Raw genomic sequence first — 26021 nt, forward strand, 5'->3', positions numbered from 1 at the left:
TGGCAGCCATGGCGTTCCGACCGCCTCCAGCCAAGTCCAGAGAGGACGAGTGCATTTTCTGCCAATGACATTAGAGGTCTGCAAGCCCGAGCAGGCCTGACACCATGGACAGATTAGGGCCGGGCTTTAAAAAAAGAAATTATGCATAGATAGGGTTCGGGTAGGGCTCGGGCTCCTTTTATTTGTCTCGCTTAATTTTACACACGCGCACATAAGAGAGTGGTGCACACACACACACACACAGAGGAAGACACTGAAGGAAATCACTGGTTGTCATGTAAGGGATAATGTATAGCTACGAGGTCATTATAATTTACCGGCCGAATGTAACATTGACCGGCCGTAGCATGTAATACATTGTCGCAAAATAATTGACCTTCACTACGTTTAAAGAACACCTCGGCGAGGCGCCTCTGTGTTCTAAACTCCGTGTCGGTCAATTATTTTGCGACAATGTATTACATGCTACGGCCGGTCAATGTTACATTCGGCCGGTAAATTATAATCTTATTGGCCATGTTGGTTGGTCAAGAATTGCTAGTGGAAACCCGTTGTGGTTCCAAAAAGGGGCGTCTTAACTGCTACACCACGTCTGGGTACAGCTCCATTCACTTTGAATCCCATCAATTCAGAAAGTCTCAAAAGTCAAACAATAATAAAATTGTTTTGGCGTGAGGAGGTCGTCCTATTCAACCTGATACTGTAGAAAACAGTTGCAAATCAATGTTCTATCATTGGAAAATCAGCTACTATTTCTATTTACATTCTAAGCTCTCTGTGCATTAGTAATACATGGTTGCTTACGGGGTGAAGTAGGGCTGAAATCGACTGCCAAACAACCAGTCGAATGTAAATAAATGAATAAATAAAAACATTATCGATATGAGGTGAACTGAAAACACAGGGCTGGGGAAAACGTGCCTGCAATACAAGGCAATAAATGGGTGTTACAAAGCAGCGCCCAATGCCTAGCGATTGTTTCCTATTAGTACGAAGTGTAACAGCATGCAAATACAACACACAACTGACTTGTCAATTGTAAGATGCTTTGATGTGGTAATAATACGTGATCATTAACAGTCATCAGGATTGGTGGTTCTTAGATTCTTATTCTTACAGATGGCTCCAGGGTGAGGTGACCCATTCCTTCCAGTTCAACTGTGTGTCTTGGCTGCCTTTTCACTGTGAGATACTGTATGGACGGAGATGACGATGATAGACAACATTTTCAACACCATTAAAAACTGCACGTTTTCAATTTACAATCATTAAAAAGCTTAAAGTCGTCATCACAGTGGTTTTTAAACTTAAACTTTTTAAAAAATGTCTTTGATTCACTGAGTCCTTGCTTTTGAACCCCCGCTGCGCATCAGCCCCCGCGCATCAATGATCTGCCAGAGCATCAACCGAGGCTGGCTCCTCCTCGTGCGTCTTATATAACTTTTCATTAAAGCACAGAGCCATGACTATCTTTTCTTCCAGGCATTTCAGAACTCCTCCTATAGACCGTTTCACTGGACTTCTGTTGCAGGGGAAACAGTTTGGACAGTTATCAAGGACTATAAAAGAAGGAAGGGCCATAACATCAGGACACCAGTGTTCTATGCTCTGCTTGGTGCCAGACTTTGGTGCCAGTTCTATTGAAGCCTGTATTACGATTAAAAATATAACAGCTATCTAGGGCTGTCACGATTCGTCGCCCTAGTCGACGATGAAACCTTGTGATGCAGCAGGATCAGGTTTAGTGGACTGTTACCTTGTGATGCAGCAGGATCAGGTTTAGTGGACTGTTACCTTGTGATGCAGCAGGATCAGGTTTAGTGGACTGTTACCTTGTGATGCAGCAGGGTCAGGTTTAGTGGACTGTTACCTTGTGATGCAGCAGGGTCAGGTTTAGTGGACTGTTACCTTGTGATGCAGCAGGATCAGGTTTAGTGGACTGTTACCTTGTGATGCAGCAGGATCAGGTTTAGTGGACTGTTACCTTGTGATGCAGCAGGGTCAGGTTTAGTGGACTGTTACCTTGTGATGCAGCAGGGTCAGGTTTAGTGGACTGTTACCTTGTGATGCAGCAGGATCAGGTTTAGTGGACTGTTACCTTGTGATGCAGCAGGATCAGGTTTAGTGGACTGTTACCTTGTGATGCAGCAGGGTCAGGTTTAGTGGACTGTTACCTTGTGATGCAGCAGGGTCAGGTTTAGTGGACTGTTACCTTGTGATGCAGCAGGATCAGGTTTAGTGGACTGTTACCTTGTGATGCAGCAGGGTCAGGTTTAGTGGACTGTTACCTTGTGATGCAGCAGGGTCAGGTTTAGTGGACTGTTACCTTGTGATGCAGCAGGGTCAGGTTTAGTGGACTGTTACCTTGAAATTCACGATCGACGCATCGTATTGTTCATTGTATGTGCCTTTTGTGGTGGAAATGGCAGACGTTCAAAGTAGGGATGCTCGATATTGGCTTTTTTTTACCGATATCGATATACCGATATTGTCCAACTCTTAATTTCCGATACCGATATCAACCGATACCGATATATGCAGGGTTTCCCCCCCCCCAAAAAACGGAATAATTTCAGGTAATTAACATTACATATCTCTTGTCGTGTAATTAACACAACATTATGCATACTTTGACAATAAATAAATAATTTGTTCTTACTTGCTTGCCTGGGTAAATAAAGGTTAAATAAATGTAAAAAAATAAAATATATATGTAGACACCTGAATATGTCTGACAATTATTCAATGTGTCTAACGCTAATTCTTTGCATTCCCTGTGTCCACGAGGACATTGTGTAACCGGCTGACCGCTCTTGATCCTCCCTACCCTAACCTTGACACTTAACTTGCTACCTCTCTTGACGGGTCCCTATCCTAACATTGACACTTCATAGTGGGACAGGATACAGGTGCCGCCAGAGGGAGCTGGTGGTTACGTTGGGCAGGGAGACACAGGTGAAGAAGGATGGGCTCAAAGCGCGGTGCCGACGGAGGGGCTTTCTCTTCATCGTTTTCCACAGAGGGAGGAGGACGCACGGAGCTGGAGCTCCGGAGATTCACCACGCGAGAGATAAACCCAGTTACGAAGCGGGTTATTAAAGAGATATTGTGGATGAATGAGCATTGTGGATGAATGAGTATGCGATAGCTTAGCGTTTAGTTAATGCGGAAGAGACATTGTGAATGAACCAGCAGACGAGCGATTGCCGAAGACCAGGTGGTAGATATTATCCACCTTGCGTTTAGTTGTGTATATGCAGGGACCGAAACTAGAGAGCGCCGCCCGCCATTTGCGGGCAGTTTTTACGTTTGGCGCCTCCCACTTAGAGGACTGACCGCCGTGTGGCGGCCAATCAAATGGTCATGTGAAAACCGAAAATCATGATCCAATTCTGAGCGGAGTTCTCACTCGCTGTCTGAGCACAGACACACAGCGGCGGCGCATTGCTGCTCCTAAACCTCCCCTACCTGTTTCTGTATGCTGCATGTAAACACACAGTCACCGTGACTGATGTTAGTCTACTCTAGTCAGAGAGACCTCCGTGAGCTGATGTTAGCTACTGTTACAAAATGACCCAGTCAACTATTCACTTTTAGTTTAATACATGAGGCATTGTGTAACGTTATCCAGCTGGCTAGCTTCTGATAGCTCCCGACATAAACAACTGCAAGTGTCCAGTTACATCGCATGAGGGCTGCAGCGCTGCTGACTAGGGTCCAGGTGCAGGGCAGGAGAATCCTTTCATGCTGAATGTAAGAGTTTAGGGTCCAGCTGTAGCGCCGGAGAATCCTTGCTGGAGCTGGAGGCCACTAGAGTATACACACAGACAGTGGAGCTGTTTGCAGACAGCGAGGTGGCGATGTCTCGCAGATAATACAACTACAAGTATGATTATATAATATATATATTTTATTAAAAAAATATATATATATAAAATAATAATAATTTTTTTTTTATAAAAAAAAGTTGGCAGGTAAGAAATCTGCTTGGCGGGTAGATTCTTCCCATCTACCCGCCACTGGCCGGTGAGTCAAAAAGTTTATTTCGCTCCCTGTGTATATGCGTTATGACAGGGGGTTCACCACGACCCACAGCTTAGCTTCAGTTAGGCTAGCACCACAGTTTAGCCCGCGTGTCGGCCCACCCCTTCAGCAGACGTCACTACACTGCACGCTCCTCCAGCCCCTCCGAGCCGTTACCCCAGCAGTCACCTGCCCAGTGTCTACCCAGCCCCGCTGCCTGTTATCGCGGGATCTCCCGACGGCCATCTTACCACACGGACGGTTGGTGGTGAGAGCAGGCCCGCCATTTGGATAAGTACAGCGGCGCTCTGAGTGCTGAAACTTTATCGGTACACATTTTCTCTGTGTGGCGCGGGCTCTCTAAGGGCGAAGATAAACGGTGCTTTGAACTGACGCTGGCAGCAGTGTTTAGGGTGGCCCCGACCATTTATTATTTTGGGGAAAAGCCGGCTGTAGATAGGACTTTTATTTGATAACGTGGGCCCACTGTCAATTTGGTTTGAGTGTAATAATAACAACGTGTGTTTCTTTATAAAAATCCCATTGAACTCCTTTACACCTTACCCTGTTCCCCACCTACAGAGAAGCGGAGCAGTAGATAACCCTTAAAGGGAAGAGGTTATTACTGTGTCTGTAATATGGAGCGAGAGCACTAGGTGCCCAGTGTGGAAGTAGCCTTAATAGGTATGCGATAACGTGTAACGTGTATCAGCCTTCAGTAAAGGAGACGTAAATGGGAGCACTGTGTGTGTGTCTTTAATGTGCATTCTGTCTAACACTTTTCTCTCCGGGTAATGCTCATTACTGTTTAACCCTTTCCCTACCCCCTGCCTATAGTTCATTGTGAAAGGTCTCCACTCATCATTAAGGAAGGGTACTGCTTTGGGGAGCGAATATATTATCCATCTTACTGCCATCGGGTGTGGGAGGGCCCAGGAAGTATTGGGGAAAGTGTGGGTGTGTGGGGAGCTACCGCTGATCGCCCTGGAGGGCAAGAAGGACCGGCGTACCATCCCTAGGTCAGTGAATCCTAGGCCCCATCCACTCCTGCTGCTCGACCTCCACTTCAACATTCCTGGCCTACAGTCGGGGACCCAGCTGGACCCAGCTCTGCTGCGTTCTCGCTACCAGGTGGCCGTGTACAACCACTCCCATAAAGCAGGGATAATCCACCCTGCTACATATATATATATTTTTTTTAAACCGATACCGATATTTTCCGATATCACATTTTTATGCCAATATCGGCCGATAATATCGGTATGCCGATAATATCGGACATCCCTAGTTCAAAGTCATAACATGCGCAATGTGTAATCTAACAAATGTGCAGTGAATCACGTTAAAAATATAAATAACTTCTCTTAAACCACTATTCGTGATTCTGCCTAGAGCCAGGACTCGACAGTCACAGTGCGCATTTCACTCACATTTGATAACTTCCGTGTTTCACTCCAGCGGGAAGGGAGGGGCTGAGCCTGATACCCCCATCCTACAGTTTAGAAGCTATGGCAGCTCTTCAGCCTGCCTTCTACAGCCTGTGATAACTCTGTTTGCGCTGTTTCTAGGTAAACTCTGCGAGCAACGGGTCCAATAAATGCGTCTAACATGCTTTATATCCTCGCCATTCCTGTATGACCGTCGCGGTTAAAAACATTAACTAACGTTAGCTGCTAACTAAGCTAAGCTAGCTCACAGGCACAGGAGAAATCAGTTTCATGGAGTTCTAATAGTGAGGAAAGGGGGGGGGGGGCTCTCTCTCCCTCTCTCTGTACGTTCAATGATGATGATCAATGAAGTAGCCAAAAGTTACACTATAAAAACTAACTTGATAGTTGATGATAATAAATATTTCACTTCATTAGCAAAAATATTGTAAAATCATTAAGTCTGCTATAATTCTACCTCTTGTGTGTGTGTGTGTGTGTGTGTGTGTGTGCATAAATTTATAGACTACTCTTTTTTACATGGATTAGGCTAATTATCTTTAACAATCCTGATTCCTGAGCCTATTTTATTCAAAAAGATATTGATTAAGGCTGTCAATCTATTAAAGTATTTAATCTGATTAATCGCATGATTGTCCATGATAGTTAATCATGATTAATCGCAAATTAATCGCATATTGTTTATCTGTTCTAAATCTACCTTAGAACCAGACTTGAATCTTTTTCAAGTTTGAATACTCTTAACAACATGCAAATGCTTGCTTTATGCAAAAAATGCATGTTTATTTATTGCCACAATGAGAAATACTGTCCAGAATATTCAAGTAACTAAGATGTGCAAACTGCATTGTAAAACAAAATGCTGAAATCATGAAAAAATAAAAGCCCAACAATCAAATAACAGATGGGCATACCAATTTACTAACTGTAACAGTAATGATTACTAACACAGTAGTGTGTTGAACTTTACACTTGAACTATTCATCCCCATTTTTTTTGTTTAAGCAGCCATTTAACACAAAGGGATGACCCTCATGCAAAACAAACAGAGTGATGCACAAAATAACTTAAAAGAAAATAATAATTTAAAACAATGAATAAAGTGTGCATGAAATAATAGGGGAAAGAAAAAGTTAGGAACTTGTTACATTCACCCACACAAGGGCTGAGGACTCACCCCCCATCCCCCCTCTCTCTCACACACACACACCCTCTCCCAGCTCTCTTTCTCTCTTGCCCCTTCCTCATATCTCTCAATCAACAATCATCCCGGATCTCTGTCCGGCCTGGGCGCCTGGCCCGTGCCTGCTCCTCTCCTCTCCTCTCTTGAACAGAACAGAACTGTTCACAGCCACACTGGGTCTGTCTGCCACGCTCAGTGTAACCCGAGTGTACCAGGCAGCCCCCGGTCCCCAGATGGGCCAGAGAGCAAAGGTGTGTGTCTGTGGATGGCATGGGCTGCTGTCGGAGCCACAAGCCTGAACAAAGACTGATCCGGCCCTCGCCGCACACAGACACACACAATGAGCCGTCACCCGACTGAGAGAGCTGTCTCCTATAACTGTGTGAGTGGAGTCTGTTTACCGTGGATTCCTCCAGAGCAGGTGTGATGGAGGATATAAACACACCTGACAATCAAAGCCCTTTGCTGTAGGTAGACCTCTCCCTCGGGGCGGGAGATACTTGCCTGCTGCTGCTTTATTTTGCCTTCTTAAACAACTCAAAGTTACCTCTTGGGGAACAACCGACCTTTCCCTTCACAAGGCAAAACCAGTCCATGGAACCCCCCCGCTCACCCCTCTACCCCATGTCCTCTGTCCACCTTAGCAGGGCAGGCTGCACACAACTATTTGTTTTAGGAACTGAAGAATGTGCCCATTGTCCGTCTCCAGCCAGCCTGAACCTGCTGTTATAAATGCATCTATTGTCCAGCCCCCCCCCCCCCCGCACCCCCTCCACCTTCCTAGTGCAGACAGGACCTATCCAGAACCGGGTGGCAGATAGCATGATGGAGTTTCAGCCAGGGGAGGTGCAGCGAGTGAGAGAGAGAGAGAGAGAGAGAGATGGGGGAAGAACGGTAGGATGGAGGCTGGTAAAGGACAGGAGGGAAACTGGAGGCTATTTAGTTTGGGAGACAGGTGCATTCATCTTCCCCTCTGCACGCGCCCAGGACAATGTGAGCCAGCGCCAGGCCCGAGGCGCTCCGCTGGAAGGACTTTATGATTAATGCCACAGCGGCAGAAGCAGACTGGTGTATTATGGTGGATAATCACCTCCTCCTGAATTCCAAGCAGTGCTGATTTGATTGTAATTCTTGTTAGGGGGTCATCATAACATCCGCATTGTGGCCAGTGGTGAGGTCCATATGATCAACATCGCTACAGTAGGTTGGTGCGCAGCCAGGGGGTCAATATCGGTATACAAGTGCAAATGTAACAGTAAAGTGCAATAGTAGAATGTACTGATGTACAGGTGAATAAACTGGGTATACAACATATAAATGAGTACTACTGTTAGTATAAAACTGAGTTCTTTGGATTGATATGATGAGCCAGGAGACGAAGGTGAAGTCAATCGATGGTATTTATTGACACAGGAACACACAGAGGAACAGTCCTGGAGACCACAGCCCTCCATGGGGGCTGAGAGGCTCCAGAATGATGACACAATCATGCTTTTATACTATGTGGGTTCCAAATTTAGCGAGCCACTGGTTAATACATAGATGATCAGACAGGCTTGGTCGTATATTGTCATATGTGGGGTTATATGTGAGCTGTTGCTGAATCTGATAATATGTCCATCTTTGCTTCCCCTCAGTGGCCTGTGGCCGGAGGCAGAGGTCACACAGGTCAATGTATTTCTAGGTGCCTGCCTGGCTTGGCCTCCTGGCACATTCCAGGGTGAGGGAGACGACCAGAGGAGAGATAGAAGAGCTTAGAAGATATTAGATATTAATCTATCACTACTGAGTATAGTGCTAATCAGATGTATGTACAGAGTTGTAGTATTAATATGTACAGTGATACAGGTATAAAGACACTATGGTAGTAACCTACTGGCCGGCAATGTAACTAGTAAGAGTAGGTAAGGGATATGTACAGATATAGATACAGTATCTACTGTGGGATAATAATCCCCCCTCCATCAAACCTCCCAGTCATGTTCCAGCCCCCACCCATTCACCTTTTGTCTCACCTGATACCACCCCCCCCCCCTTTTTTTCTAACTCCACCCCCCCCCCCCTTTCATGGCCCCCCTCCAGTCCTGTACCTGGGCCATCCTACCCAGAATCCCCTTCTCTCCACTATTTAATCCTACGTCTGACTGGATTCTGGAGCTCTCCTGGGGACATCAGGCCATTGTCCTCGTTGAGTCATCCAGCTATAACTCTGATCTTACTTGTACCTATTTGGTACAATACACCTGTGTTTAACCAAGTCTATATTTGACTAAGTACATTCATTGATCGGGCTAATTTCCCCCACACTACAGATATGTAAAAAGGATTATATGCAGGTATGTACAGACAGATGTGAATATATATATATATATATATATATATATATATATATATATATATATATATATATATATATATATATATATATATATATATATATATATATAGGCCTGCCACGATAACACATTTTGCTGGGCGATTAATTGCCCCCGAAAATATCGCGATAATCGATATTATTGCGACCGGTTAGAGAATTTTTTTGAGAAATTTATTTCCCAAAACTTTTATTTTGAAGCCCACCGCTCCGTCTTTTCCGGTGTTTAAGACTTTTATTTTGAAGCCCACCGACCGGACCGGAAGTATTGTTGTGATTATCCTAGCCGACAACTTGTCTCGTCCGGTTGTGTTTTTTAGTTTTAACGTTAGCTACTAACGCTAGATGCAGCTACTACAGGCAATCAACGATGAGGAGGAAGCGTCAAAGCAGTATATAATAGAATAGCTGTGGTGCGTAGGCACTGCAGCACGACTCGAAAACGACCCGTTATAATAAATTAATTCATGTTTAACTTGTCCCCGTGTCCAGTCCTTTGACTAGCCCCACCCGTTCATTGTAAACAATGATGCATGTAATTGTATTAACGTTATTCTGTGTTATTCTAACGTTACACTACAAATAACGCTACTTGGTTAAAAGGAGCAACACTATTGAGAAATTTTGTTAAGCTATATGTGGCGTTGCTACTGCCCCACGGAGCTCCCGTGCTGTGCTCTGTAGTAACGCCAGCGGCCCCCCACACGGAGAGAGACTGACAAGGGGCACTGGTTCCGCCTCATTAAAACAAACGCGCAAATAGCAATTAATCGCGCCCGTCAAAATCATTGCATTCATTTTAATTATCGCGGCAATTAATCGATTTATTGCTTATCGCGGCAGGCCTATATATATATATATATATATATATATATATATATATATATATATATATATATATATATATACACGGTAAGATATTGTGATCATCATTTCAAGTAATATTTTTCTCATGAATCTTGTTAGAAGATCAAGCATGTTACTTTGAAAAGGAGTACACGGCGGGAGGTACACGTCCCCCTTTCTATTGAGAGCTGTTTAATTGGCTCAAACTGTGCCAACTGCCTTAAAAATGTGTTCTCTGCAAATACGAGCAAATTACAAAACCCCTCCTTTCACCACAAACAGATTTGTGCAATTGACCGCGTAACAAATTGTTTAACGACCACCTCAGCTTCCTGTCCTGTGGGTAACTCTGCATTCTCGAAGACACTCTGATGTCACGAGACCGCCGCCATCTTGGTATAGGGGGGCCATACGGATTTCTAGTATCAAATAAGATAAGATAAGATAAGATATTCCTTTATTGATCCCCTTGGGGAAATTCAGGCATCATGGCAGCATGGGGGGGGGGAGTGGAGGGGGGGGGGGGTACAGGTAGTAAACAACACAGTGTACAGGTAGTAAAAACAACACAGGCAGTGTAAACAATTTGGTCAATATGGTCAATATAATTTACAATCTGACTAGCTGAAGAAATGTTCACATTATTCACAGTGTCACATAAGGTGCAGTATGCATGAGGTAGTGTTATAATTTACTATCTACTGAGTATACATTATTCACAGTATCACGGTATCCACTGAAATATACATTATTCACAGTATCACAGTATCACAGTGTCCACATAAGGTGCAGTAAGCCTATGGTAGTGTAGGTTGTCCTCCTTGGGTTCCTATAAGTCCCAGGTCAATGTCTGGTAGCAGTCGCTGTCGCTGCCCCCTGTTGTGGAGCCTGGAGGCTGCTAGTCGCTGCCCACTGTTGTGGAGCCTGATGGCCGCTGGTATGAAGAACTGTCCGAGGCGGTTAGTTGAGTGTCGTGGGGGAATGAGTCTGTGGCTGAACGAGCTTCTCATCTTGACTAGCTCGTCGTAGAGGGGGTGGTAGGGGTTCTCCATGATGGCAGCCAGCTTCCTTATCATCCCCCTCTCTGCCATCACCTCAAGTCTAGGTAGCTCGACTCCCACCACGGAGCTAGCCTTCCTCACCAGCTTGTTGAGCTTGTTGGTGTCCCTTGAGTTGATGTAGCCTCCCCAGCATGCCACAGCATAGAAGAGGATGCTGGCCACAACAGACTGGTAAAAAGACTGCAGCAGTCTGTTGCACACATTGAAGGACCTGAGTCTCCTCAGGAAGAACAGCCTGCTCTGTCCCTTCCTGTAGAGGGCCTCTGTGTTATCCGACCAGTCCAGTTTATTGTTCAGGTGTACCCCAAGGAACTTGTATGAGTCCACCATCTCCACATCCACCCCTCGGATGGAGATGGGAATCGGGGGGGGCCTCTTCTTGCCCCTCCGGAAGTCCACCACCAGCTCCTTGGTCTTACTGGTGTTGAGTTGGAGGTGGTTGCTGTCGCTCCACCCCACGAAGCTCTCCACCAGGGCTCTGTACTCCTCCTCATCATCGTCGGTGATGTAGCTTACGATGGAGGAGTCGTCTGAGAACTTCTGCAGGTGACACCCGCTTGAGTTGCGGCAGAAGTCTGAGGTGTAGAGGGTGAAGAGGAAGGGTGACAGCACAGTTCCTTGGGGGGCGCCGGTGTTGCTCACCAGTACGTCAGACTGACTGTCCTTTAGTCTGACGTACCGTGGCCTCTCAGTGAGATAGTCCTTGATCCAGGCCACCAAGCCGTGCTCCAGCTGCATCGCGGAGAGCTTCTCCGCTAGCAGTGACGGCTGGATGGTGTTGAAGGCGCTGGAGAAATCAAAGAACATAATCCTCACTGAGCTGCGCGGCTTCTCCAGGTGCGTGTACGCTCTGTGGAGCATGTAGATGATTGCATCCTCCACCCCGATGTTTGCCTGGTATGCAAACTGCAGGGGGTCGAGGGAGTCACGCACCAGGGGCTTGAGGTGTTGCAGGACCAGTCTCTCAAACGTCTTCATGACGTGTGACGTCAGAGCGACTGGCCTGTAGTCGTTGAGGGTGCTGGGACGTCCCTTCTTGGGCACCGGGACAATGCAGGAGGTCTTCCAGAGCTGGGGCACCCTCTCCAGCCTCAGGGAGAGGTTGAAAAGATGCTGGAGCGGTGCTGCCAGCTGCTCCGCACATACTTTGAGCACCCTGGGATTGGTGTTGTCCGGTCCTCTGGCCTTGTTTACACTAATCCTGGAGAGCTGCCTACTGACCTGACTGCTTGTGATCGTCAGGGTTGGGGGTGGTAGGCAGCCTGTTGATGTTGGGGTGCCAGTGCTGATGGGTGTGGGTGGGTGGGGGGTGGGGGGGCTGCTTTGTAGGTGTGATCTGCTGCTGGTGTCGATGGGTGGGGGGAGGGGTGTGGGGAGGCCACTCTGGTCAAAGCGGTTGAAAAACGAGTTGAACTCGTTTGCACGCTCTGGCGGGCCCTCAACAGCTGTGCCCTGCTGTTTGAACCCAGTGATCTTCCTGACCCCCGCCCACACCTCCCTGGTGTTGTTGGCCTGTAGTCTGCCCTCCAGCTTGTCCTTGTAGCTGACATTGGCTGCCCTTAGCTCTTTTTTGAATGCATGTGTTGAGGTCCATTTTTATTACATGTTTTATCACATTCTTGTTCATTTCATAACATTTTCATACGATTTGTTTTGAAAATATTGAGGCCAACATGGCATTTCACTATTTCGAAAGCCTTTCTGGTGATTCTAAGGCGAGATATGATTCAAAGAAGCTCCCCCTGATTGACTTGACATAATGTCCATACAAAACACATACAGACATGGCCATCTCTCGAATACCCAAATTGAAGCTGCTATGTTACGTTTTGTACTAATAACAAAACAAACACAGAAATCCAAATCGCAAGTTTTATACCATCACAGAGGAAAAAGTGGCTGGCGGCTAACGTTCGGCTAACTAGCTCTGGTGTTGTGGTCGTGGTAGCTACATGCTAAGCTAACGTTAATCACATCATATCGAACCGATAGGAGTTTATCTTATCTAATCTTACGTGGTGGTACCACGTGTGCCACTACCCAATCAAACATCCACGTAAGATTAGATAAGATAAGCTCCTATCGGTTCGATATGATGTGATTAACGTTAGCTTAGCATGTAGCTACCACGACTACAACAGCAGAGCGAGTTAGCCGAAAGTTAGCCACAGCCACTTTTTCCTCCGTGATGGTATAAAACTTGCAATTTGGATTTCCGTTTTTGTCATTAGTACAACGCGTAACACAGCAGCTCTTTGGCATTGTGAAGGACTGAAGAAAATTCCGCTTGATTGTCTTTAATTTGCCGCTTTAACAATCCGTTTCTGCACTAAATGAACCGTACACAATGTACCAGACTGGGCAGTTTCCCCCCACGCTGCAGTTGCGTAGCAACAACAGGCAGGAAGTTGACTTCGAGAATGGTAACTCAGTACGTACAACTTCCTCTGGACTACATGATTGCATTCATTATTCATCAATAGCTTCTTCTCTGACAACAACAATAACAACAACAACAACAACAACAACTACTACTATTACTAATACTACTACCCTTTTCACTACCACACTGCAGCAGGTTAACCCTTTCACTACCACACTACAAAGGGTTAACGCTGTCACTACCACACTATATAAGGTTAACCCTTTCACTACCACACTACAGACAGTTAACACTTTGAGCGCCACGCCTGGTTTTCCTTTTTACCGGCTGAATGCCACCATCGGCGCCAATGTTAACGTTAATAATCTATGTTTTAAATTATGGCTATGTGTCTAATCTGCCCATCGCATTATCAAAGACTATTTTCCAGTCAGTGCTGTCAAGGCAGATTGTTTTTTTATCGCGTCGTTTCCGTTTCAGAGCAGTTAGAAAAGCCCCCGTTTTGATATAAAAAACAGCTCATTCTGGAGCATTCTATGAAAATCGTCTTTTAGTGGAATATTCCACAACGTTGATATTCGTCTGCCTTTTTATGAATCGTTTTCAAATAAACGCTAGATGATCAATATTATACGTGCACGCAAGCACATTACGGCCGCGCACGGATAATCGCCTCATTGATTTCCTCTCAGACTTTTACAGTGAAACCGAAAGAAGACATTTCACAAAACAGCCTATATCTTCATCAAACTTACTCTGATTATCCTAACACTGATAACATAGAGTCATTACCTGACATCAGATGGTATCCAACTGGTATATTCCAATTCCTGATCACCATTCGAAAAAATCGATACGTGTATGGATCCAACGTGATACTGTAGAACTCCATGATCAGCGGGGATCTGAGGTTCCAGAATTAACTGTGGTAACTCCGGCTGGATCAGTGGACTGGAAAATGTGGAGTACCGGATTTTTTTCCCCATTCATTTTCATTGAGTCCATTCCAAAATCACTTATGTCATCTGGGAGACGACAGGGGGGCGCTTTTTTCCACAGTGATTGCCGGCGCCGCTCGGCTATACTCGGGTAGGCTCGGGTGATGCAATCATTTTTCAGATCACTAAAAAAAAAAAAAAAAAAAAAATCAGAGAAATCTCGTGAGTGGCATTCAACGTCACTATTAAAAACCCGAGATATCTCGTGAGTGGCACTCAAAGTGTTAACCGTGGTGGTGAAAGGGTTAACCTTCTATAGTGTGGTAGTGAACGGGTTAAAAATACGTACAGGAAAATACTCCAGTTCTGAAGATAGAAAGGTAATGAATGGTGTTTTTCTTTGTGGTTACCAAGGGTTATGTCCACCGCACGTCCAAGTTGGCTGTGCTAAGAGGAATACAGCATTTGACATGAATAATGAGTGTTGTTATGGCTGCGGTTGCTAGGTTTCCTCTGGACACTGTTAATAGTCAGTGTGTCAAGAAGACCATATACGTAGGTTTTGTTTGACCACATAATCGCATTCTAAAAAAGAAAGTGTTGACCACAGATGTTGGCACAGCGGGAGTAGTTATTTTAAAAACCTATTTATCTCCCTGTATACTGTAAAAAAAAAAAAACAGGACGGAATGACTTCACCATCTAGATGTCCTAGGAAAAAGAGAGCCTCGAGAGCCACTAACATCACTACCTCTAGCCTACACTGTAAAAAAGTTTTTTCATGGGAAATTCACTGTATTATTTTACACTACAGATTACTTTTGTTTTTCTACTTTAAGTGTAAATGCCATACAAATACAGTAAATGACCTTTTATCTAAATATTAACCATTAAATAAAGGTTGTAATCTGATTTTACTGTAATTTGACAGTAAGTATTTGGCAACCGTTGCTGCCAGACATTTACAGTCATCTTTTTTACAGTGTACTGCTATGCCATTACTGCTGAAACAGAGCGGAGGCAGAAAGGAACGTGGAGCATGTAGAACAACACCCGGATGCCCCCGGCATGGAGCTCAGGCAGACAGGGCAGCACAGATGAAGACCATTGGTGGGTGGCAGTCGAGACACACTTCACCCCCCCCCCCCCCCACCACACACACACACACACATACACAAATCATACATACACATCCCCACCCAGCTCCATTATCTCTGTAGGAACCAGAAGCCTAAGGTCTCTGTGTGGCCCTGCCTCTCCCCACTCAGCCCACCTTTTCCCACTCTGTCTGAAAAGGTGTAAAGTGTATGTTGGGAGAGAAAGCCCTGGCTTATGTTTCATCTACAGACTGGGGAACTTGAGACGGTTTCACAAAGAGTGAAGACAAGAGGTGAGCGTACACCATCACACACACACACACACACACACACGCACGCACGCACGCACGCACGCACGCACGCACGCACGCACACGCACAAACTGTGAAAGTAGGATCAAAGCAACCACAAGCACCCACACAGACACACACAGACACAAAACAATGGGTATACTGTCTGTAAAAAAAGGATCAAAGTCTCTTAATTCCAGACAATCTAAGCATCAGAACCAAGGTACTCCAAGACCACGTGGCGTGTTGCTGACTTCTGAAACAAAAGAAACGGTGTCTCACTGCTGCTGATATTGAATTGACATGAACGCAGAGAAACCACTCCTGGGCCCCGGATCCAGACCTTGGTGGACCGATGGGAGAGACGTGGAGTCTGTGCGGGACGCATTTGGGATACTCAGGGACTCGTAGGGAGGATCGGGGGTAGCATGAGTGTCAAGTGTTGAGGGCAAGTAGTTACCCTACCGTAGGTCTTGGGTTTTAGGTAACTTTGTACGACACACTGATCATTAGCCAGTTAGAAAGATCCCTTAGACAAACAGGACACACACTTCTTACATTACGGGGTAGATGAAAGACAGATATTGGCAGTCTCAACAAAATCACTTCTTCTCACGTGTTTTCAACAACTATTCTCGTATATAATGTACAACACATGTTGTACATTATACGTACATTATAGTATACATTATGTTCAGAAAAAAATCTCTGAATTTGCTTTACCCTGCCTTTAAAAGGGCTCTTTCCTAGTGACTGGATGTAAGAAATAAAAAACGCTTACAGATTCGGCGATTAGATCGACAAAGATCAGCAAAGATATATGACTGTGGGGCATACGCCTGCTCTCTGCTGCACATTATTCCATGGCTCCCTTCTCTTTCAGTGTGACCTTGGACACTTTGGAGCGGTACCTCTTTTATTTATGAAGACAGCAACTTGCAGATGAAAAAGAACAAGCGTCTTAGAAGTGAAGTCCCTATGGGTGGGGTGTATTTTTGGGGAAGTGTATATATGTATTTATGTATGTATGTACTGTATATATTATACATGAAGATGGATGTAGATGTACATTGTTTGTTTATAGACAATAAAGACGAGCCCTCTGACTCACCGTATTGAAGTTAGGGAAGAGGTTGAGCGGGGAGGATCCATTGAGTCTGAAGGGGAGGAAGTGTTTGAGGTCAAGCTGAGGCTGCAGGGGGCGTCCCGGGACAGCCAGGGAGGCCAGTAGGGGGTTGCCCAGGGCTGATGCACCTGGAAAAACACGAACAAATTGAACAATGAGGTGAGAAAAAAAAACAACAGCCTATATTACCAGCCGGAGAGACATTTTCCTTCTCTGTAGCCTGTGAAAAGTCCTCTGTCGGGTGGAGGTCGGGTGCAGTGCGCAGAGGTGTCTGGAGAGCCGGACTTTGATTTATTTGATACCAGAGGCACCATAACACCTACCTGCCCACCCAACCCCATCACACACATTGTGACGCACAGAAATAACCTCTTTGTGCGTGTGTGTGTGTGTGTGTGTGTGTTGGTGTGCAGGTGTGTGTGTGCTGTGCATGCACGTGCGTGTGTCTAGGAAAAAAGGAAGTGTGTGTGTGTGTGCCAGCCATGCTGGTGACCCCCTTGAATACCCCATCACCCCAATAGCCCGGACTAATCCTTCAAGGACATGCACCTGCCGTGCATGTACACACACACACACACACACACACACACACACACACACACACACACACACACACACACACACACACACACACACACACACACACACACACACACACACACACACACACACACACACACACACACACACACACACACACACACACACACACACATTTAATTACTGATTTATTGGCTGAGAGAGGGAGTGCCTGCACAAGGGGGAAGATGGGAGATATCGGATTTCAAATGGACCAGGGATGAAGAGATTTCTAATTTTCCGCCTGGCTGCCTTTCAGTGAGCCCGGTGCGCCCGGCGATGCGCTCGGCACTTATCCTACACCAGGATCAATCACCGGTGTCATCTGCGCGTTAGCCACACCGGGCTCACGTATTATAGGTCCCTTGATGTAACATGCACACATGCACATGCACATGCACACACACACACACACACACACACACACACACACGCACACACGCACACACACGCACACACACACGCACACACACAATGTACCGTGGGATGTATCAGGGTGAAAGAATACATGCCATATAGGAAAAGAGATGATTGACCTTATAATAACACAGGCTCTTAAGATATAGAAGAGATTGTCCCTACTTCTTTGGGGATGAGAGGAAATGATCTACAATACAGGAAGAGATCTGCGCCAGAGATGGTGGAATTACGCAGCGGGTTAAAGGTCTGTTTTAACAGTGTTCCTACAACGGGAGATCAGTAATGCTGTTCGTAGCAGGTAGGACCTGGCGACTGCAAATTGGCAACAAGCACCTATTCATATTTACCAGGACTACAAGTCGGGAGCCATTTATATTTACCAGGACTACAAGTCGGCAGCTTAAATTCTTTCAAGACATGTCAATATCTACTCAGGTTTCTGCGTCTGCAGGAGCGGCACGTGGTGTAGTGGTAACACTGTCGCCTCACAGCAAGAAGGTCCAGGGTTCGATTCCCGCTTGGGGACCAGGTTGCCGCGATGCCAGGTACCCAGGTGGGTGATCTCCCAGGCCCTTCTGTGTGGAGTTCTAGTTTCTCCCCGTGCTCGCAAGGGTCCCCCCCCCCCCCCCCCCCCCGATAAGAGAAACACAATGGAAAAACATGCACAACAACAGATCGCTAACACTGTCGCGTCCGTGACGAAGACGGGCAGGAGCACTTGGATGGTCCCCGGGCGTGGCTCACGCCACAGCCCTCGTCTGCTCCCGGCTGCCCTTGGGGGAAGGACGACGGGATGGGTTAAGCGCAGAGGAGTATCGCATCGGCGATCCTAAAAGACAATGCATGCATGTGTGTGTTCCGGTGTGTGTGTGCTAAACTAACCGCTGTGTGCCGCTAACATTGAGTGTCGTTGCATGCCAATTAAAGACCTCTGCGACAGGTCCTGCATTATATAATATTATTATTATTATTATTATTATTATTATTATTATTATTATTATTATTATTATTATTATTATTATTATTATTATTATTATTATTATTATTATTATTATTATTATTATTATTATTATTATTATAAAAAGGCTCTATGGTGACTGCAGAACTAATCTGTAAAATCAAAGTCATGCCTCCAAGAGCAGGTCACCATAAAAAAAACACATACTTCAGAGGAGGGGATCTTTAATGTTGACTGTATAATAATCGTATTTAACAAAATGTTTCCTGAACAAACCACGGTGTGAAGTGACGTCTTATTGATGTCTTTTTTAGCAGGGATTTATCATACAATTATCATGGTGCCACTTTAATCGGAATGGCATATTCTCATTCAGTTTCAATCACAAATTATAATACTGCACGTTTTTATATACATGGGATGAAAATGAAAAAGAACATACGCACAACGGTACACCGTCACATAGTCTACCTCCCACCCCGACACTGGCAGAGCAGATGGGCCTCGAGCCTCTCTGAAGGATGGAGGGTGATGAGTGTGGGAGACGACAGCCGTCCTCTCGATAGTTTACTGTAACACGGTTTGACTGACATCCGGCCCCGACCCGCCCGCCCCTCCGGGTGTGAGCCAATGGGGTCCCGGAGCATCCTCGAGGAGGGAGTGCTTGGCCCTCAGGCATATGCTTGCCGTGCCGGGCTCAGGCCTGGTGCAGTCTGTTCTGGCGCGGGTCGCCTGCTGCCGCGCGGCGTCTGATATCCGCTGAGCCGCAGCAGAGGGCGAACAGAACGCACAGAGCGCACAGGCAGCACGTGGACCACAGCAGGGTGAGAGACGATCACATACGGCTCGCACTTCACACGCCAAGTACGCCTGCTCACACACACACACACACACACACACACACACACACACACACACACACACACACACACACACACACACACACACACTCACACACACACACACACAACATGTTATGCACACACACACATACAGACACTTAAGTAGCAACACATGTTTTTTGCACGTGTGAACTGAAACAAACTCGGAGCCCTTGGAGGTGAGGCGGAGTCAAACCTGTAGGAGGCGCTCTCAGCTCCGCTCGCCTCTCAGCCCAGATGGCATTGTGCTTCATTTGCACATTGTAAACAACAAATGCTATAAAAAAATTCAAAAATGGTTCAGAGACAGAGAAGGAGAATATAACTTAAGAGGGAGAGGGAATCTTAAACAACCAATGTAAGTAAAAGTATATTCTATATTGTATTATACTAAATTATGTTATATCTAGTCAAATTAATGGAAGAACAAATGTAAATGTAAGGGGGTAGGGATCAATAAGCTTAGCTTTCCTCTACTCCTTTTTTGGACATGTCTGCTAACTAAATACATTGCTCTTGACTTTTTGTTTATAATTCTTTTTTTTTATGTTTAAATTTTTTTTAATTAATTTTTATTTGTATGATTGTTCTGTTTGACGGGGCTAGATAACGTGATTTGTTTGGAGGAATATGGAGAATACATGTTAAAAAATAAACTTTTTCATTCATTCATATTCTCCAGCATCGCTCTCTGGGGACAAGCTATAACACTGACGAAGGAATATGTAATTCCGAAACATGTTTGTTTCAGGCTGCCATTAAATTCTTGAACCTGAGAGTGCTGGTCTAGCTTCACTGCTTCTTTTTTAGACAATTTATTGATGAAATGTAAATTTGAGTATGGGTGAAATTTGTGGTAGAAATTTTATTTCTTTCCTATTACAGTACATAGATATATTCCAAGATTTCAGAACCAAATTATAGTCTTTTTTCCCCGTGAAATACATCATTTGTATGTAGGTTAAAATAAAATAAAAAGGGTGAGATTGTGGAGGAATCACTTTCGGTCGTCCCAACAATAGCTTAAATCTCACACCTTGATGAGAGCCAAGGGCCTCTACTCTTAAGCACCGTGCCCCCATCTCTCCCTCAGCGTTCTCCCAGATGGCCAGGATGAGAACACTCCTCTTAGCACAAGCTCATTTAACCTACATGTACTTTGTATAATGTGTTTCTCTATTAAACCTATATTGATCATGAAGATCCGTCTACAACAGGGTTGATGAGTTCGGTTCCACCGCAAAACCTTTACATTATTGCCTGGAATACATGTTGAATGTTCCGTAGCAAACCTGTTTCAAGGAAGGTTTTTCAAACTCCGCCGTGCCGGAGATGCGTAACGGGGCCACAGCAGCTGTCAGGTTAGATAATGCTCATTGAAAGGCTATAGTGTTTAAAAAAAGGCCCACGATAAGCCAATCACATTCAACAATAAGCCTGATCACACGTTATGATAAGACTTCAGACCTCAGCTCTGTGATGTTAACGTTATCTCAGTTCACATCACCAAGCTGTAAAGTGCCGTCCATGAGAGCCGTGTGGCTGAGTTCCAGAGAGAGAAGTGGAGCGGGAAGAAAGGAAAGCGGACTGGGATTTCAGCGGCGCTGGCGTTCTCCTTCAGAAAAAGAGGACAATGTGAACACGAGGATAACAGAGTTTGTTGTCTTTTAGGCTACAGTGTGAACAGCACAAATCACATGGAATCATCTGATCTTTTCAATTCTGATTTGGGGCCACTTTCATATGTGGTCCTCCTAATTCAGATACGGGTCGGATTTCTTGCAATGCGTCCTCAGTCTGAACAGTCATGTGACTTTCACGTGACTTTTACGCACGCACACACACGCGCGCGCGCACACACACACGCGCGCGCACACACACACACACACACACACACAGGCAACGTGAGGACGAGCTGGCTTTTCTCCTGGCTATGAAGGAGTAGCTGGGCTTTGCACGCAGGACAGTTATCAGCTGGCAGTGGTGGCTCCCCAGGCTACTTGTTAAATCACTGCTGTTTGGCTCTCTTAGCGTGATAAGACCAGCGCACTGGAAGCAGCAGAGTTGTGGAACATACGACAGGAGGGAGGAGAGGAGGAGAGCTCAGTCTCTGTGTGCAGGAGAGAAGGAGGAGAGCTCAGTCTCTGTGTGCAGGAGAGAAGGAGGAGGAGAGCTCAGTCTCTGTGTGCAGGAGAGGAGGAGGAGAGCTCAGTCTCTGTGTGCAGGAGAGGAGGAGGAGGAGAGCTCGCTCTCTGTGTGCAGGAGAGGAGGAGGAGGAGAGCTCAGTCTCTGTGTGCAGGAGAGGAGGAGGAGGAGAGCTCAGTCTCTGTGTGCAGGAGAGGAGGAGGAGAGCTCAGTCTCTGTGTGCAGGAGAGGAGGAGGAGGAGAGCTCAGTCTCTGTGTGCAGGAGAGGAGGAGGAGGAGAGCTCAGTCTCTGTGTGCAGGAGAGGAGGAGGAGGAGAGCTCAGTCTCTCTGTGTGCAGGAGAGGAGGAGGAGGAGGAGAGCTCAGTCTCTGTGTGCAGGAGAGGAGGAGGAGAGCTCAGTCTCTGTGTGCAGGAGAGGAGGAGGAGGAGAGCTCAGTCTCTGTGTGCAGGAGAGGAGGAGGAGGAGAGCTCAGTCTCTGTGTGCAGGAGAGGAGGAGGAGGAGAGCTCAGTCTCTCTGTGTGCAGGAGAGGAGGAGGAGGAGGAGAGCTCAGTCTCTGTGTGCAGGAGAAGAGGAGGAGGAGAGCTCAGTCTCTGTGTGCAGGAGAGGAGGAGGAGGAGAGCTCGCTCTCTGTGTGCAGGAGAGACGCATGTGGTAGATGACTATCACATGCCGCTCTCGACACATACAAAACATACTGCCTACGCACCCCCGGAAACAAATGGCACCTTGAAGGGGCTGAAACGCGAGCACATAAGTGTACACTAGCACATGCATGCAGCCGTGCAGCAACCCACGCAAACACAGGCGTGACGTGCAATTAGGGACACGCGCCCACTTTGGATAAACCATTCTCTTTACACTTGGCGTGGAATTGGTGCATGCATTCTGTTTCAAACTATGTTAGGTATATTTTTGGAAACAAAGCAAAATTAGTTTCTGTGTGTATGAGTGTGTTGTTTGTTTTTGTATGGTGTGTGTGTGTGTGTGTGTGTGTGTGTGTGTGTGTGTGTGTGTGTGTGTGTGTGTGTGCGTGCGTGCGTGCGTGCGTGCGTGCTAGGGCTGTCTCCGAAGCCTGTTTTTGGGATTCGAACTTCGTCAGGGTTTTTCGAACGTTCTAACCTTCGTTTTTAATTAGTTTAAAACATTTAAAATACATTTTTTTTTATCCTCCAACAAAATTCTCAATTTGAATAAACAATTCTTTTTTATTAAATCAACTTTATTTAATGAATATAACTCATCAGTTTCGTCAACATAAATAATCCAATAAGGGCACGGTTGGTACGAAAGTGATGGTGACGTCTTGATGGAGCGCCGAGTGCCAAGCGGATGCAGATAGGCTACATCATTTATGATACATGTTTTATAAAAAAAATTATGACGAGTCATATACTATAATAGTATAATACTATAATATTAGTGTAGCCTAATCTTTATCTGCAACTGTGAAGAAAAACCCCATTGGTTTAAACAGAATGAATAGACACAGAAAATATATATATAAAAAAAGAAATAATTTTTTTTAATTAGAATGTTGATTTAGAATTTGAATGCCAACGTAACGAACGAAGGTCCGAAGGTTCGAACGTTTGGGCTCAGCCCTAGTGCGTGCATATGTCTTCAAGGAGAGAGCATGGCTGATTCTACCCTGAAGCCACAGATAACGGAGAGAGAGAGAGAGAGAGAGAGAGAGAGAGAGAGAGAGAGAGAGAGAGAGAGAGAGAGAGAGAGAGAGAGAGAGAGAGAGAGAGAGAGAGAGAGACTGTGTGCTTGTGTACTAGAATGTGTGTACCGGTATCTGTGTGTGTGTATGCAGGTGAGCATACCGTATGCATGTGTGGGTTTGTGTGTGCGCGCACGGTGGGCATGCATGTGGGCAAGCTTGTGTGTCTCTACGTGTGTGTGTGTGTGTGTGTGTGTGTGTGTGTGTGTGTGTGTGTGTGTGTGTGTGTGTGTGTGTGTGTGTGTGTGTGTGTGTGTGTGTGTGTGTGTGGGCACGTGGGCATGCATGTGGGGACACAAGCTTGTGTGTCTCTACTCTATATGTGTGTGTTAGTGTGTGTGTGTGTGTTTGTATGTGTGTTAGTGTGTGTGTTAGTGTGTGTGTGTGTGTGCGTGTGTGCACATTGCCTGTCCAAAGACATGCCTACATCAAGCCTCTAATGTGTTTATGCATCACTTGTGGTTCAGGCACTACTGGCAGTTAAAGCTGCAGTAGGCAACTTTAGTGAAATTAGTTTACCTGCCCAGCAGAAATAGAGCAAGCTCTGCACCACTCTTCAAGCCCATGCACACACAACAAAGGGTTTCCACAGACTCCCAGAGGCACCAGCAGCATTTAGCTGAATAAAAAAATTAATTATATATATATATATTTCCCAGCCTCTGATTGGCAGGTGTTTTTTGCTAATTTCTTTTTGACAAGGAATGCAATGATCTTAGTTTTCCAATGTGACCCTGGGAACCACTTGGCAGGCCAAAAACATCTGATTGGTTACACTACTTGACAGGCCATCTGATTGGTTATTAATGCAGGAGCTGTTGTTTTTGGCCAATCAGATGTTTTTGGCCTGCGAAGTGGCGTTCCCGGAGTCGCATAGGAAAACTACCAAGACCACCATTGCCTTCCTTGTCAAAGACTAAACATAATGTACAAAAACCACCTGCTGATCAGAGGCTGGGAAATATATTCTCCCCCCACCCCCCCCCCCCCTCTCTCTCTCTCTCTCTCTCTCTCTCTCTCTCTCTCTCTCTCTCTCTCTCTCTCTCTCTCTCTCTCTCTCTCTCTCTCTCTCTCTCTCTCTCTCTCTCTCTCTCTCTCTCTCTCTCTCTCTCGACCTCCTCCTCCGGCCAAAACAACAACACATTCTCTCCGTCCTCTGACTCACTCAGCTTGGTTACACAACAGCTACAGTCACATTACATATCTTCACATGTTGTGTGCGTGTGTGTGTGTGTGTGTGTGTGTGTGTGTGTGTGTGTGTGTGTGTGTGTGTGTAGTGTACTATAACATTGATTTTCTTTCATTCCTTTACTTTTCTATTTACCAATTTACCTAACTGGGGCTATAATGGATGCCCACATGCACAAACAAACATGGCTTCCCTCCCCCCCTATCCCAGCCCGCTTTGAAGAGGACGGTCTATTCAAACCTTTTCACGCCTTATACTAATTCTTCTGCCATCACCCCAGTGGTCCCTCAGGTGTCTGACAAATTGCCTCTCTCACTTTTAAACATTCCCTCTGCTCCACTTAGCCCCCCCCCCCCCCCCCCCCCCCCCCCGAACCCCTGTTGAGCAGTGAAGGAGGGAGGGAGGCACAGAGAGGACCGAGGAGGAGAGAAAAGTGACTTTCTATTTGTGGCCCAGTGTAATTATCTGAAACGGTCGGCACAGCAGGCCTGATATCTCTGCTGCTTGCCGTTCAGTCGCCACGTCACCCCACTTCTCAGAGACCTGCGATGGCTTCCTATTGCCGCACAAATCTGCTTCAAGGTTCTTGATCTCTGGCACACCGTGCAGCGAGGGGAGCGGCTCCCTCCCACCTCCAGGTTAACGGTCTCTACACACCCTCAAGACCCCTGCGCTCTGCATCTTCTGGCCGCCTGAGTGGGTCTCCTATTCAGGCTCCTGGGGGGTCATCAAGGCGCCACCACAGTCAGGACAGCTGAAACCTGCCCAGTTTTCCGCCATCGACTAAAAACATACACCTCAAAAACAAATTTAAAAAAAGAAACATCTAACCGTCTTTTACTATTATGTCTATACTACTATCTACTATGTACTATGCTACTAACCCTATACTACTACCTACCATGCTAATATGTCTATACTACTATACTACTAAGAGTGTAGCACTCAAGTTCGACACTGTTTGACCAACAATATACCACTGACCCTTCCTGCTGACTTGTTGTTCACAATTTGTAAGGTGCTTTGGATAAAAGCGTCAGCTAAATGACATCAAATGTAAATGTTGACGTTCAGCTCAGGGTTGAACATCCAACTACCAGACCAGACCCCCCCCCCCCCCCCCCCACACCACCACCACCACCACATTTTCTCTCTATGTCCACCCCAAAAAAGATTGAGGCACAACACAAGGACAAAATGACACGACTCAAGACGCCGCCTCTGCAGTAGCAGCACAGGTCCTCTGTGACCCTGCAGGCCATGCTGTGAGGAGACCCAAGGTGTGAGGTGGAATGTCTCATACATCATGACTACTGCCACTGTGTCCTTCCACAAGGACGACAGACTGGGGGAGA

The 26021-nt window shown here is 46.0% G+C and overlaps 1 protein-coding gene across 1 annotated transcript in view; it reads right to left on the reverse strand.

Annotated features, from left to right (window-relative positions):
• The window catches only part of znf385c (zinc finger protein 385C), a gene marked incomplete at both ends in the record, with an annotated part of 73285 nt that extends 53424 nt beyond the window's left edge, over positions 1–19861 (reverse strand). The window contains 2 exons of the mRNA XM_084329083.1: positions 16755–16897; positions 19804–19861. Of these exons, the coding sequence (XP_084185209.1) occupies positions 16755–16897; positions 19804–19861 (201 nt within the window). The remainder of the gene's footprint in view (positions 1–16754; positions 16898–19803) is intronic.
• Between the last annotated feature and the right edge of the window lie 6160 nt (positions 19862–26021).

This window comes from Notolepis coatsorum, assembly GCF_963971535.1.
Source record: "Notolepis coatsorum genome assembly, chromosome: 14".
NCBI lineage: Eukaryota > Metazoa > Chordata > Actinopteri > Aulopiformes > Paralepididae > Notolepis > Notolepis coatsorum.